At 45.4% G+C, this 14,224-nt stretch overlaps 1 protein-coding gene across 3 annotated transcripts in view; it reads left to right on the top strand.

Annotated features, from left to right (window-relative positions):
- CFAP65 (cilia and flagella associated protein 65) overlaps nt 1–14,224 on the top strand; it is a 120,726-nt gene that overhangs the window by 11,188 nt on the left and 95,314 nt on the right. For all 3 annotated transcript variants that reach the window (XM_068245996.1, XM_068245997.1, XM_068245995.1), the window contains exons 4-11: nt 1,491–1,593; nt 3,579–3,745; nt 5,822–6,021; nt 8,009–8,148; nt 10,537–10,759; nt 10,979–11,244; nt 11,585–11,785; nt 13,586–13,954. In XM_068245996.1, the coding sequence (XP_068102097.1) occupies nt 1,491–1,593; nt 3,579–3,745; nt 5,822–6,021; nt 8,009–8,148; nt 10,537–10,759; nt 10,979–11,244; nt 11,585–11,785; nt 13,586–13,954 (1,669 nt within the window). The remainder of the gene's footprint in view (nt 1–1,490; nt 1,594–3,578; nt 3,746–5,821; nt 6,022–8,008; nt 8,149–10,536; nt 10,760–10,978; nt 11,245–11,584; nt 11,786–13,585; nt 13,955–14,224) is intronic.

The raw sequence follows: 14,224 nt of genomic DNA, 5'->3' as shown, positions 1-14,224 counted from the left end.
CAAATGAAAATCGCAAATCGCAATCGCATAACAGAATTAATGAAAAATCGCAATCGCAATCACTGGCGTTTGTGATTTGTGATTGCGATTGCTAGTGGAAAAGGGCCCTTAGACAACCTCTGAGGCCCTCACAGAGCAGCTGTATTTGTACTGACATTAGATTACACACAGGTGCACTATATTTAGTCATTAGCACTCATCAGACAATGTCTATGGGCAACTGACTGCACTCAGATCAAAGGGGGCTGAATAATTATGCACACACCACTTTGCAGTTATTGATTTGTAAAAAATGTTTGGAATCATGTATGATTTCCTTCCACTTCTCATGTGTACACCACTTTGTGTTGGTCTTTCATGTGGAATTCCAATAAAATTGATTCATGTTTGTGGCAGTAATGTGACAAAATGTGGAAAACTTCAAGGGGGCCGAATACTTTTGCAGCCCACTGTATACCGCTATATTAAAGACAACAACTTTTTAGCCTATCACATAGTTAGTGAGTGTGTTTATAGATAAGGGCAGTTGGTGCTGCATTTTGTATTTTCATGTCTGTCAGCAGTAAAGATGATGACCTTTAGCATCACGATAGACCAAACAACATGAACGAATTACATGGCAAATATGACTCATTTCTTGATTTATCTTCTATTTTGCAATGTATTGATTTATTGTTTTCTCCCTACTACTATTTTTTGGAGTTCTTCTTTTAAGATCTTACTGTGGATTCATATACATAGACTTACTACAGGAAAAATAAAATATCAGCAGCACCGCTAAAGTGAAAAAGTTAGCTCTTTTATTTGTGCAATAAAATCACATGTCAAGAATAGGCTGAGGGCAACTACAGCCCGCTGTTTCGAAGCGACATGCTTCTTCTTCAAGTTGCAAGCTCAAACTTTTTCACTTTAGCGGTGCTGCTGATATTTCATTTATGCTACTTTTGAACTTGGTGAGCAACAAGTTCTAATCAGCTATAGCACGCTGGTCTCCATTTTAGAGTGCTGAGTCTAACATTTTTGCATAGACTTACTACAGGGTAACTTAAAGTGGACCTGAACTCTTCTCGCACAGGACAGAAGGAAAACATATAGAAATGCTACCTGTGTGTATTTAGAGAGTTTAGCCTGTCTCATTCCCCCTCATCTGTGACCAATCACAAGTTGTAATTTGATCTCTCAGCTGTGTCATCTGACTGCCACAGCAGAGAGCTAATTGGTAAAAACAGGATGTTAACAATATGTCTGCTTTCATGAAAGCAAGAAGTAGACACACTGCAGATTTATTGCAGGATTGGTATCAGCTGTACAAATATTTTTCTTTAAAAGGTTATTGTGCTGTTGCGTATCTTTTAGAGCAGAGAAGAAGTTCAGGTCCACTTTAACTTTTCAGTGTTCTCAAGGCCTAGTAAATAAACTCCTTTAGTGTTGCAATAATCACAGCTTGTCATTGATGGTATCTGTTTATCTGTTATTCTGTTATTTCACAGGCCTCCAGGTACCTCCTTCTTCAGCACGCTGTTTCCCCTAAGCCTGACGCTGAGTGCTGGGACTTCATTCTCTCTCCCCATCACCTTCCGCCCCCTGGAAAAGGTACCCCCGCTGTCTTCTGTGCAGTACTGATGCAAACATCCTCCACTGACCAGGAAGATCATTGATTTTCAGAGTAAATATCACTTAAAGTGTACCAGAGTCGAAGCTCGGGTACAAAATGAAATATTTACCTAAAGAAAGGGAAGCCTCAGGATCCTATTGAGACTTCCCTCCCTGCTCTGATGTCCCCCAGCGCTGGGCGCGCCCCCCCCCCCCCCCCCCGGAAGATTAGGGACAATGCATTGTCGCTAATCATATTGGGGCTGCTCAGCTCCTCTTCATGCACCGTGGCCTTGCAGTGCTACTGCGCTAGAGTGGGCGGGCTTATACGGCTACTGCGCATCCATGATGCACAAAGAGGAGCTGTGCAGACCCATTCTCAGCAAGGGGGGCTTCAGACCACTGAGGGAAGTCTCTATAGGAAACTAATCTTCCCTCTCTTCAGTTCAGGATCTTAATTTGATCCCGAGCTTCAGCTTGGGATTCCTTTAAAGTAGCCTCACACTAATAGATGTGTCAGACAAAAAGAGCAGCCCCTCTCCGATCGGTATTTGATTAATCTGATCAGGGAAGGATCGAGTCCTATGATAAAAAATGGCAAAATTGCATGCAATTTTCCTGCATGTGACATAATAAGAAAATAGCAATATGGTTGTGAGGGTTTTTTTCTGGATTTGATTTTTGCATCTAATGGAAACAATTTGTGTGCAGAAAAAAAAATGCACAAATTTTCCAACTAGTGCAAGCAGGCCCTAAAATGCCTTAGAAGTGACACAGACTTACTGTAGGTGAGTTAGACGTACTGTAAGTGGGAAGCAGGAAGTTTGGGCTCCTGGGGCAAACTGACTATTTGGGCGCTTCATAGGTGCTAATGCAAAATATCGGCTATTGGGCGCCAAAGAAGAAATTTGGGCGCCCGATAAATAGCAAGCGCCGGGCTTGTCCAATCAAAATTGTCCATTTTCAGAATTAGTGTTTCGATTAATATAATTTAGAAATTTGTTTTGAAAATTAGAATATCATAAATGATCGTTTTGAACGTTATTACCTTTATCGCTTTTTATAATGTTATTTGCAGCAGAGAAAGGGAGTTTTAGGGTTAGGCATCAGGAAGGGGAGGTCTTAGGGTTAGGCAGCACCAGCGGAGGGTCTTAGGGTTAAGCAGCACCAGGGGAGGGTCTTAGGGATAGGCACCACCAGGGGTGGTCTTAGGGATAGGCACCACCAGGGGAGGGTCTTAGGGATAGGCACCACCAGGGAGTCTTAGGGATAGGCACCACCAGGGGGTCTTAGGAATAGGCACTACCAGGGGAGGGTCTTAGGGTTAGGCACCACAAGGGGGGGTCTTAGGGATAGGCACCACCAGGGGAGGGTCTTAGGGTTAGGCATCACAAGGGGGGGGTCTTAGGGATAGGCACCACCAGGGGGGACTTAGGGTTAGGCACCATCAGGGGAGGGTCTTAGGGTTAGGCATCACAAGGGGGGTCTTAGGGATAGGCACCACCAGGGGGACTTAGGGTTAGGCACCACAAGGGGATGGTCTTAGGGTTAGGCATCACAAGGGGGGGTCTTATGGTTAGGCACCACCAGGGGTGGTGTTAGGGTTGGGCACAACTAGGTGGGGTCTTAGGGATAGGCACCACCAGGGGAGGGTCTTAGGGTTGGCCACCACCAGGGGGGATCTTGGGGTTAGAAGCACCACTAGGGGAGGGTCTTAGGGTCAGGCATCGGTAGAGGTGTGTTCTGTGTGAGAGTAGGGTTAGGTTTAGTTGTAGTAAAATATCAGTAATATTTTTTTTAATTACCATTATTTGAACATATTATTATTCTATCTCAGATGAAGATGAAGAAACGATAAAAATATTGTTATAGACAACATCTCTAAAATTTCGGCTATACCCCACGCCCTTATTTGATGTATGCCTGTAAGTGAGTGTGCGCTTTTCTGAACAGTGTCTAATTTAAAATGGCTCTCCCTTCTATAGCGGGACTACAAAGATTCCATCACTTTTGAGACCGATGAAGGCATCTTTTCTGTGTCCTTAAAAGCCACCCTCCCCCGCCACAATATCGTATTCCCCGAGGAGCTGGCTCTGCCTATGTGTGCCGTGTTCGATTCCTCGGAAGCCATGTTCATCCTACAGAGCACATGGTAAGTGCTGTCATTATCAATAGAGCTCATATTTACCTCCTAACTGGGCAAACACTGTACAGGTAATCTAAATACCAGTGAAATGTAACTATACCATCAAGGGCACTGTAACGGCAATGATTCCAACAGACAGAAATCTATCTGATGTTGTTTGTAAAATATACTGTATATACAGGTAGTTCCCGACTTACAAACTCCCGATTTACGAACGACCCGCCGATATGAATTGCCTGCAAATGTGAAATTTGATTCTGTGGGAACAAGTCAAAAAATATTTTCAGAGGAAGAGGCGGGCTTGCTGCAATGTTCCTTTCTATCACTCTCTCATTTTCTACTCTTCTTTACTCTTTGAGGGGAGTGGCCAGTTTTGACATGTTTTGTGATGTGGTATTTTTCTATCATGACTTCCTTCTGAGGCACACTGCGCATGTGCGGCCCAGTTATCCGTGCGCTTCCACTGCACCCCCGTCCACAGGAGCGTTTTCTGCCTGTGCAATACTGCTGCGCAGACGAAGAAGCTCCCAGTGATAGGGGGAGCATGCAGCTGGACAGCACATGCTTTGACTGGCCGCGACTGAAGGACTTTTCGGGCCGAATTGCGGAGGATCCAGGTGGCAAAGGAGGACAACGAGGGAACGATCAGCCTGGAGGAGGCTGGAAGAAACCCCAGGTATGTTTAATTTTCTCTGATTTTATGTTTAATCCCCCCATCTCAGGTACACTTTAACCACTTAAGGACTGCAGGCTTTACCCCACTAGTGACCAGGCTATTTTTTACAAAATTGGGCTCTGCAGTTTTAAGTGCTCGCTGCAGAGCCGTACAAGTCAGCACACAAGTTATTCCCCCCCCCCTTTTCTACCCACCAACAGAGATTTCTGTTGGTGGGCCCTGATCGCTCCCACATTGTTTATTTATTTTTTTATATATTTGTTTATGTATTTTTAATAATAAATGTACCTTTCCCACCCCTCTCCCCCAGCCAGCCAATGACAGCGATCAGCATTCATAGGCATCAGTCTATGAGAGGGGATCGCTCTTATGCCTCCCTAGGGGACAGCCGAGTGACACGGCTGTTTCCAGTACAACTCTGCCGTAGATCGCAGCGCTATACAGCCGTCTTAACAGTTTCCTAGCAGTGATCGCCACTGGGAGACTGATGACAGAGCGGAGCATCGGCACGTGATCTTCTGAAAAATCACGCCCCAGGACTTGACGCCAATTGGCGTTAGGCGGTCCTGGGACTACCGCCGTGTTCACGCCAGTCGGCGTGAAGTGGTAGTTAAGAGGTTAAATGTTAACCACTTAAGTACCAGCGGTCTCTGCCCCCTTAAGGACCAGAGACAGCTGGTTCAATAACAACGGAATCCCGACGAATTGCCGCGCATACCCACCGCAATCGCCGTCACCGCCACACGCCGGGATCCTCCTGACATCCAGAATCATAGTGGCTTACATTGATAGACACGGTCAGGAGCCAATGAAAGCGGCTCCTGACCGGCTCACATGGCTCTGCTGTCATAGAGACAGGGCTGCGGCGAGAGACGTCGTGTTTGAGTGGCGCGATCGGCGGGGAGCGACGGAAACGGAAGTGGGCGCTGCGGCGGTGATTGCAATCTCCTCCCTGCCAGCCAGGAGTCCACCAAAACAGGGTGTAGATTTCAGTCACTGCAGTCCTTAAGTAGTTAAAATACTGCAATTCAAAGCATATTAACCTTGGGGAAGCCATGGAACCCAGTCTTTAAGCACCACAAAGCCCACAAACAGCTTACGAAGTTGTCCTTCACCACTGTGAGTACTGCCGGTGATTTGTGCCGGTTGGTTGAGTTCCGGATAACCAGGACTCTACTGTACTGTAATAATTAAATAGATGAATATAACAGTATGATGACCTTGGACTTTAATAGGTCCAGGTCTCTGTGTGTGTAGGTATCTAATGCCTGTTCTAGTGCTGATTTATGTAGTGATGTATAGGCAATGCAGGGTTGGGTTACTCTGTTAAATGCTGTACAAGAATGAAGAATGATTTATGTGTAATATGTAAATATGACACTCATGTTTTTTCCTTGCGCTCCCAGCGACCTGCAGACGCAGTTCCATTGGGATGTTCCGGAGCCTTTCCTGCTGATCCCGGCCAGCGGAGTGCTGGACCCCAGATGTCAGATCCGCACCAAGGTCGTATTCCAGCCACAGATTGCCCTCGTGCACGGTGTCATCGCCACTTGTCACTTCGGTCCAGATGGAGAGTATAGGAGAAGCATCCAGCTGACTGCCATCGGTGAGGACACAGCTCAGCAATAAACCAACACAACTTATTACAGCAAATCAATACGCCTTACAGCATTGTCATTATTTAGAAAGAGTCACTTACCTGCTTTTTATGTTGTTTATGCATGTTTATATAGTGCTGACACATTTTCCTAAACTTTTTACATTATTATTATTATTAGTGATTTATAAAGCGCCAACATATTCCGTGGCGCTGTATAGAATAAGAAACAAACATAGGCGCATAATAATACAATAGTAATACAGCGACAAATTTAACATGATCATTAAAATGTATAACAAATTCCAAGGCACAAACGGAGGAGAGAGCCCTGCACTTGCCAGCTGACAATCTAAAAGAATAGGGAGGAAACAAGAGCTGAGGTACATTGAAGTGTACCTGAGATGGTACACTGTACCGGATTTATACTAACTGATTTATACTTACACAGTTTCTTCCAGCCCCGTCCTTCCTGGTTGCTCCGTTCTCCCATTAAAAGCTCAGATAGTTTGACCAGTCAGGGCACTTCTGCGCATGAGCGGGCCTGCCGAACGCACCTTTGTCGCTCACTTGCCCACAGGAGTGCAACAAGGGAGAGCTCACGAGACCGGCCCATGCATGTGCAGAAGAGCCCAACTGGACAAACGTATCCAAGCTTTCTACGGGACAACGGAGCGGCCAAGGAGGACGGTGAGGGAGCCAGCACTCCACATGGGGCTGGAGGAAGCCCCAGGTAAGTATCAATCAGGTACAGTGTACCATTTCAGTACCTTACCATTTCCTTTAAGAACTCCACATAATTCACATAGGTAATAGTCTGTTTGAGGGGCTCTCAATCTAACATCCCTGTCATAGTCTACTGCCAAATCTGAGCAGAAGCCAGTTAACCTCCTAGTATTGTTTGGGATGCGGGAGGAAACTAGAGCACGTGGAGGAAACCCACACATGTACATGGGGGCATACAAACTCCATGCAGAGAGTGTCCTGTCAACTTGAGACTATAATGGTACAAGGTGAGAGTGATAACCAGGTTAGCCACTGTGCCTTGCTGACAATTCTATGTTAGATACAATTGTACTTTAACCACTTCATGCTATAGGCGAAAGTGTATAAATGCACATGCACGTGCGTTCCCACAACACGCGTGCACTTAAGAAGAAATAATTTTTATTGAAATGTCCTGTTTGCACTAAAGGTGCACAATAGAATGTTTATAAATGTGTATTTTGCACGAAGTGGTTAAAATGTGTTAATCTACCGTATACACTTGCGTATAAGTCTAGAAATTTAGGCCTGACTCGCTAAATAAAGGAATAGGGGTTGACTTATACATGAGTCATGGGCAACACTGAGCACACTGAGTAATGTGTGTACAATCAGTGGCATTCGCATTTGCAGCAATTTACCCAGTGCTAAGTTACACTTTCTTGATAAAGGAAATGCCAAGAAAGCACGGGTCTGAAAGTCCTGGACACATCAATTAAAGATGAAAAGGGGGGAAATACTGGGCTGCGGGAAGGGGAGTGAATAATTGCTGCACTTGGGGGCCTGAAGGAGTTATTGGCTGCACTTAAGGGACAGGAGGGGTTAATGGCTGCAATACTGTATGCAATGCAGTCATTAACCCCTCCTGGGCCCCAAGTGCAGCTGTTAATTCTTCATGGTCCCTAAGTGTAGCCATTAACTTTGCTGGGTAGACTTATACTTGAGTCAATAAAAAAATTCCAGTGTAAAAGGGTAAAATATCGGAGGCGACTTAAACACGAGGTTGACTTATATTCAAATATATACAGGTAAATACATTTGCATTAATAGCACCTAAAATGTAGTTGTTTCCCACAAGTTTGGGAATGGGGGTGTGGTTCATTTTTAGGAAAAGATTTGGAATAGGAATATCCTGGAAATGTAATCATTGCACATGGAATAAACAGCATTGCAAATCACACGGTATCAATAATCTCATGGTAAATACACTGATAACAGTTTGTTGCTGCAGCCAAGTACCCCCACCTTTTGGTAACGGTGCCGGGGGCATCCGGTGAGAGTACCGGGGAAGCAGAACCAGTTCTACAGTTCGGCTCTGTCGGTGTTGGCATGACTTCTGAGAAGAGTATAGAGATCTGCAACCTCTCCGTGGTACGTCACAATTATCATTGTACATGCTCGCCTTCTGCTGTTTATCTTTCTGAAGAATTAAATGAAAATTTTAGGTGATTCAGAAGTGAACTTGTCCACGATCCCCCACCCCACAATGAGTGCATGGCTGCAACCCACACACGCGCCCTGCACCGTCCACGACTGCTGCCCAGAGCATAGCCGCGCATGCATGCCAGGCAACTGGTATGAACACCGAGATACAGGATGACGCAGGGATAGGGGGATTATTATATACAGCAGGTTTGTTATTTTTCAATCTTTGTGGCACTATTGTCCATGGCCATGTATAGAGATATAGACATGATTGCGTGGCAGGAATATATAGTGTACATAGCACTTATATCATACAAATGCACACATAAATGACAGATACAATATATATATACCAATATAATAATGTTGCAGCTGAACATGTACGCTTGTAGAGGGAGGTCCATATCTTTGTAGCTTACAATATAATAAGACGGTGGAGTACAGACATTCCTTAAAGTATACCTGACCTGGGACAAAACTGCCTAAGGTGAGCTCAGAGGTATGTCCATGCTGGTTCCACATACCTCTCCTCGACCCCTAGTTCCCGTAATCACTCCTTGAAAAATGTATCTTTTGACTAAGTCAAAATTACAAACAGGAAGAGGAGGGCTTGTTGTGATACTCCCTCCTATCATCCTCCCATTCCCTCCCATCCCCATGCCATTCACTCCCCTTAAAGAGAAGAGAAGAGTAGGGAATGAGAGAGTGATAGGAAGGAACATCGCGGCGCACCTGCCTCTTCCTCTCTGAAAATGTGACTTAAAGAGACACTGAAGCGAAAAAAAATATATGATATAATGAATTGGTTGTGTACTATGAATAATTACTAGAAGATTAGCAGCAAAGAAAATATTCTTATATTTTTATTTTCAGGTATATAGTGTTTTTTCTAACATTGCATCATTCTCTAATATGTGCAGATTATACAACACTCAGCATTCAAAATGATTCTTTCAGAGCAGTCTGTGAACTAATGACCTCTCCTCTGGCAGAGGAAAAGTAAATAGTTAACTAACAGTTGAGATAATAAAAGTCAGAAAACAGCCCTCTCCATGACTTTGAAAGTCATAGAACTTAATGGCTTTTTTGTATAGAGATAACTGGAGTTTCTTAACTCTTCCTGTACTGGAAACAATTAGACTGATGTATCTGATCTAAATGTTTTATTTCTTAGCTGTACTACACATACAAATCATAATATCATAATTTGTTTTCCGCTTCAGTGTCTCTTTAAAGAAATCATCAGCTAAATATTAAAAAAAGCTTATTTACTTACCTAGGGCTCTCTTCAGCCCCTTGCAGCCGGCTGTCACACGCTGACAGCTCCGCTCTCCTCCACCGTCTCCCGAGGTCCCCGCACAGTGCAGACTATGCCTGCTGAAGCGCCGCTGTCAATCAAGGCAACGTTGTCCGTGGCTTACTGCACTGGCTCAGAACTACTGCGCCTGCGCAGTAAGCCACGGACAACGTGGCCTTAATTGACAGCGGCGCGTCATGCTGGCGCAGTAAGGACGACCCCGAGGTCGTCCTCTGCACTGTGCGGGGACCCCGGGATGGTGGCGGAGAGCGGAGCTGTCGGCTGCAAGGGGCTGGAGAAAGCCCCAGGTAAGTAAATCAGCTTTTTAATATTTGGCTGATGATTCCTTTAAGCCAAAAGTAACATTTTTCAAGGAATGATTACGGGAACTGGGGGAAATGAGGAGAGGATGAACAACTTACAGAGGTATGTGGATCCAGCATGAACATACCTCGGTGCTTATAGGTAGCTGTGCCTCAGGTTGTCCTTTAAAATGTACTTGAACTGAAACTCTGTTGTAAACAGCTTTATAGCGTAGTGGTAAGGCTGTTGCCTTTAATGTGGGATTTGAGCCTTTGACCAGGGTTCGAATCACAGATTAAGCCAGTATGTAAAACAGGAGTAAGGCTCCTGGACGCCTGTGGAGCTTCCCTTAATTGGCTGTAGCTCTAGCTCTTTGAGTCTTTGGACACCATGCATGGTCACAATGAAGCAGCCCTGTCATTGGACCTCCTTACCCCAGTTGCTGGAAGTTGCCTTGTCGTTTGTCCCACCTTCCTACTCCATAGCAACAGAAAGCATTTCTCAGTTGTAGCCTAGTGACGTCTGTACGGCACTCACCCCCAAAATGTTGCTCAAAGGAAAAAGTCCCGATCACTATGGGTAACAGTCATTGGGCATGTGTATACACGTCTTTATTTCTTTTTATTTGCTGAAGATGAATAGCTCCATTAAGCAACATTCAGAAACTCAGTGGTAAGATAGAGCTGTTTCAAACAAGACTTAATATAATAAATGCATGATTCTGTTTCATGTAGGTGGATGCACCATTCCGAATTCAGCAGGAGAAGAAGCCAACCCAAGTGGACTGTCATTTCTCCTGTGACGTTACAGGCGGCATGGTGCCGGCTCATGGCAAGCTCAGAGTTCCCCTGCAGTTCCATCCTCGTACGGTGGGCATGGAGAGCGTGGACTACTTCCATGTCATGCCAGCCGGGAACCTCACCAAGTCAGTGCTGAAGGTTTCTGGGAGGTGTAAAGGTATGAACTGGACTATGAAGCTGGCCTCCACAGAGACAGTATTCAATCCCATCTCCCACTAAAAATGTTCTGTATGTTTGGATAGATCAGGGAAGGGTTAACATCTGTCGGTAGGGTTTTGGAATCATGCTGCCCAGGGTACCCTTGAGAGATGAGCCCTTCTTTAGAGTTGTAGAAATTTGCAGATATAAACAACTGACCCACATTATTTTCTCCCAGGGCCTCGTGTGTCTCTGCAGACATCAGTTCTGAATTTCGGTTTGGTGAATTTGGGGGAGAAGATGTTGCGTACCCTGGAAATGACCAACTCCTCAGACGTCCCAGCGCTCTACCAGTTTGACATTGATACAAGTGAAAGTGTTTTTTCCTTTGACCGGCCCCGTGGAGTGCTGGGCCCTGGCGAGAGTCTGAGTGTGAAGGTCGTCTTCTCTCCAGTTAACCCCATTCCTCATTATCGGAGAGTATCCTGCCTCCTCCACCATCAGGTGAGATACTTGGAAGTACATTATTAACCATAAAAGTATAGGGTTCCAGAGGGTCCCCCCCCCCCAGCCAGGGCCTCCCCCGTATAGGTAGCCAGAGAGGACCATCTGTTATAGGTAGCCAGAGAGCCTCCCCTAGTATAGGTAGCCAGAGAGTGGCCCTTCAATATAGGTTGCCAGAGAGTGCCCCCCGTATAGTTATCCAGAGACTGCCCCCAGTCCCAGACTAGGAGGACCCAGGGCATTCCCTCTCCTTAGGTGAGTATCTGTTTTTTATTTTTAAAGATGCTTCAGACTTACTTTAAGCACTCCTTGACTCACACGTTTTATCTTGTGTTTCTAGGACCCCTTGTATGTGGACTTGATTGGCACTTGTCACTCAGATACGGATAAGCCGGTCATCGTGTTGCCTAAACATATTTCTGTCTATAGAGCAAACGCAGCACACGGGCTAACGGTCTACCCACCAGACATCCTGGACACCATGATAGATGAGAAGAAGCTGCTTACAGACAGCGAGGGAGCTCTCATCCTGCTGGACCAGGTCTGGAGTCTTAGCAGATCACAGTCCAATGTCTGTTGCACATTGATTACACTGTTACTACTAATAATAACAGTGGTTACATTGTTATGGGGTGGTTGTCAAGGGAAACGTGTACTTATACAAGAGGTGGATCCAAACCCAACTACTCTGATCAATAATCGATAATACTAGTCCACAGTTGTAAGTATGCTCCGAACCAGAAGCTGAGAAATCACCATGACAACCTGGCAACTTTTATGTCACAAGGATTTTGAATAGTCTTATTTTAAACTCATTCTATACACCGACACTCCCCTACTTACAAAAGACTTACATACAAACAAAGTTGTCTCCATGTACAAAATATACATTACTGTTTTTTATTATTACTTATTGTTACAGTATTGCAAAAACTATTGTAAGTAGTTTTAAACAAAATAAAAGTTCAAACAAATGAAAATCTCGTTCAAAATAATCGCAAAAAAATATTGCTTATGCTATCCGTCCAAATCCAGAGTTGTCTGAAAGTAAATAATTTATCCACTTTTCACTGTGTATAACACAGGACTCAACTTGCAAACCAACTAAAGTTCCAAAGAAACTCCTGACACATAACCTGTTTGTAAGTAGGGGACTGCCTGTACTAAGTGAAGGTTGTAAGCAGGGCCGGTTCTAGAATTCTTGCTGCCTGAGGCAAACTTGTGAGGATGCGCCTCCTCCTCAGTCAGGACAGCAGTGCCACCTCCTCCCTTCTGCTGTGCAAGTCAAATGAAACACTGCTGCTCTCCTGCCTCCCCCCTCCTCACTCACTGTCATACTCCTCACACAGCACAGCAAGCTGCTTTTCCCCAACTTATTCATCTTGCTCCTCTCTTGCTTCTCCTACTCTGACTGCATGCTGTTACAAAAATGCTGCCCCTGCCCTCCGCGCCTGATGAAAATGTTTCACCTTGCTCCATGAGCGTAAGTATGGTTGTAAGTATGCACGACCCAGAAGCACCTGTGGGCGGTGGCTTAGTGTGGGCGGTGCAGTTATGGCTTAGAGTGTGCTGCGCAGTTTTGGGTGATGGTTAAATGCATCTGTTGTGCTGTGCGCACACGGCTGCAGGTGTGTTTGGGCATTCTTAAGTATGCCCGGATGCACCTGTGGATGGCGGCTTAGTGTGGACAGAGCAGTTGTGGCCAGTGGCTTAGTTCAGTGACGGTCTACTGTGGGCAGTTGTGAGCGCAGGCTTTGTGTGGGGTGGCAGTTAAGTGCATTGGTTGTGGTGTGTGTGCTGCATGCACCATTCTTTTGAGGGCCCTTTTACACTGGGATGGTGCAGTGCGGCTTTTTTACCACACCCCACCGTAAGGCAATGAAAGTCTAAGGGGACTTTCATACCGACGGGGTGCAGCGCGATGCGATGGAAGTGATATTATTGCCGCATCCCTGATGCAAGGGGAAAATCTACATTAAAGAGCGGTGCTGCAGCGACCTGTGGCAACGTGCGCAGTCATGTAAGTCGATGGCAATGTGTGTGTGTTAAAATGCCAGCTGCAAGTTTTATGCGCGGAAGTGTATTTTAGCAATACGCTTCAGCACAAGTGAGCGCTTCGACCACAGGAAGTTAACGTCACTTCCTGCTTGGCCATCTGCCATATGGGGATTACCGCGTACTAATGTGGTAATCTTTGCAGGCCTGTTTTTGGCAGTGCAGCCACAATGTAAAACCTGCCTGAGAGTCGGGGGTTTCCTGATACAATTATAATGCATCTGTTTTAGAGGTCCCAGGACCTCCCAGCTGCCTGATGTTTACATGTATCTCTCTCCACCTGCAGAACAGAGACAACGTACCTTCAGAGAACTCCCTCCAACAGGACCCTATATGTGAATACTTCAGTGACGAGTTCAGCCCCGAGGCCTCCATTTTATCGCATGTTACAGCCAGCACCAGGGACTTTGATTTTGGCCGTTGTGTTGGACGCACTGAAGAATCTCTCCCAGAAGCCCTTCCCCTGTCTCTGACCAATCACACGAAGGGGAAGGTGTCGGTTGTGTGGACCTGCAAGCCTGACAGCCCGTTTTGGGTCTCCCCAGAGCGTGTGGACATTCCTCCACTGAAATCCACGGCCTTCAGGGTGGTCTTCCTGCCCTCGCAGATCAATACATTGTATGCTGCAGAGCTGGAGGGCTTCATCTTTTACAAGGTGAGTGGGCGGGGCCAGGCAGACGCCCTTCTTTTTGATTTGAACAATCGTTTATTGAGATCAGGGATAAAATATTACAAATACTTTATGGAAGTAAACAAGCATAAACAGACATAATATTGGCGTTATAGCAGTATACCGAGGGAAATAAAGACTATCTTTGGGGATGAAGTCCTACTAGAGTGCTATAAGGATACAAAAAATAGCAAGAATTGTCCAGTACTCCTTAACTCAACAGATTTTACAAAAGCCCTTTATTAAAAACAAGGC

This window comes from Hyperolius riggenbachi, chromosome 7 (genome assembly GCF_040937935.1).
Source record: "Hyperolius riggenbachi isolate aHypRig1 chromosome 7, aHypRig1.pri, whole genome shotgun sequence".
Lineage (NCBI taxonomy): Eukaryota > Metazoa > Chordata > Amphibia > Anura > Hyperoliidae > Hyperolius > Hyperolius riggenbachi.
This window is presented reverse-complemented; position numbering and strand designations above follow the sequence as displayed.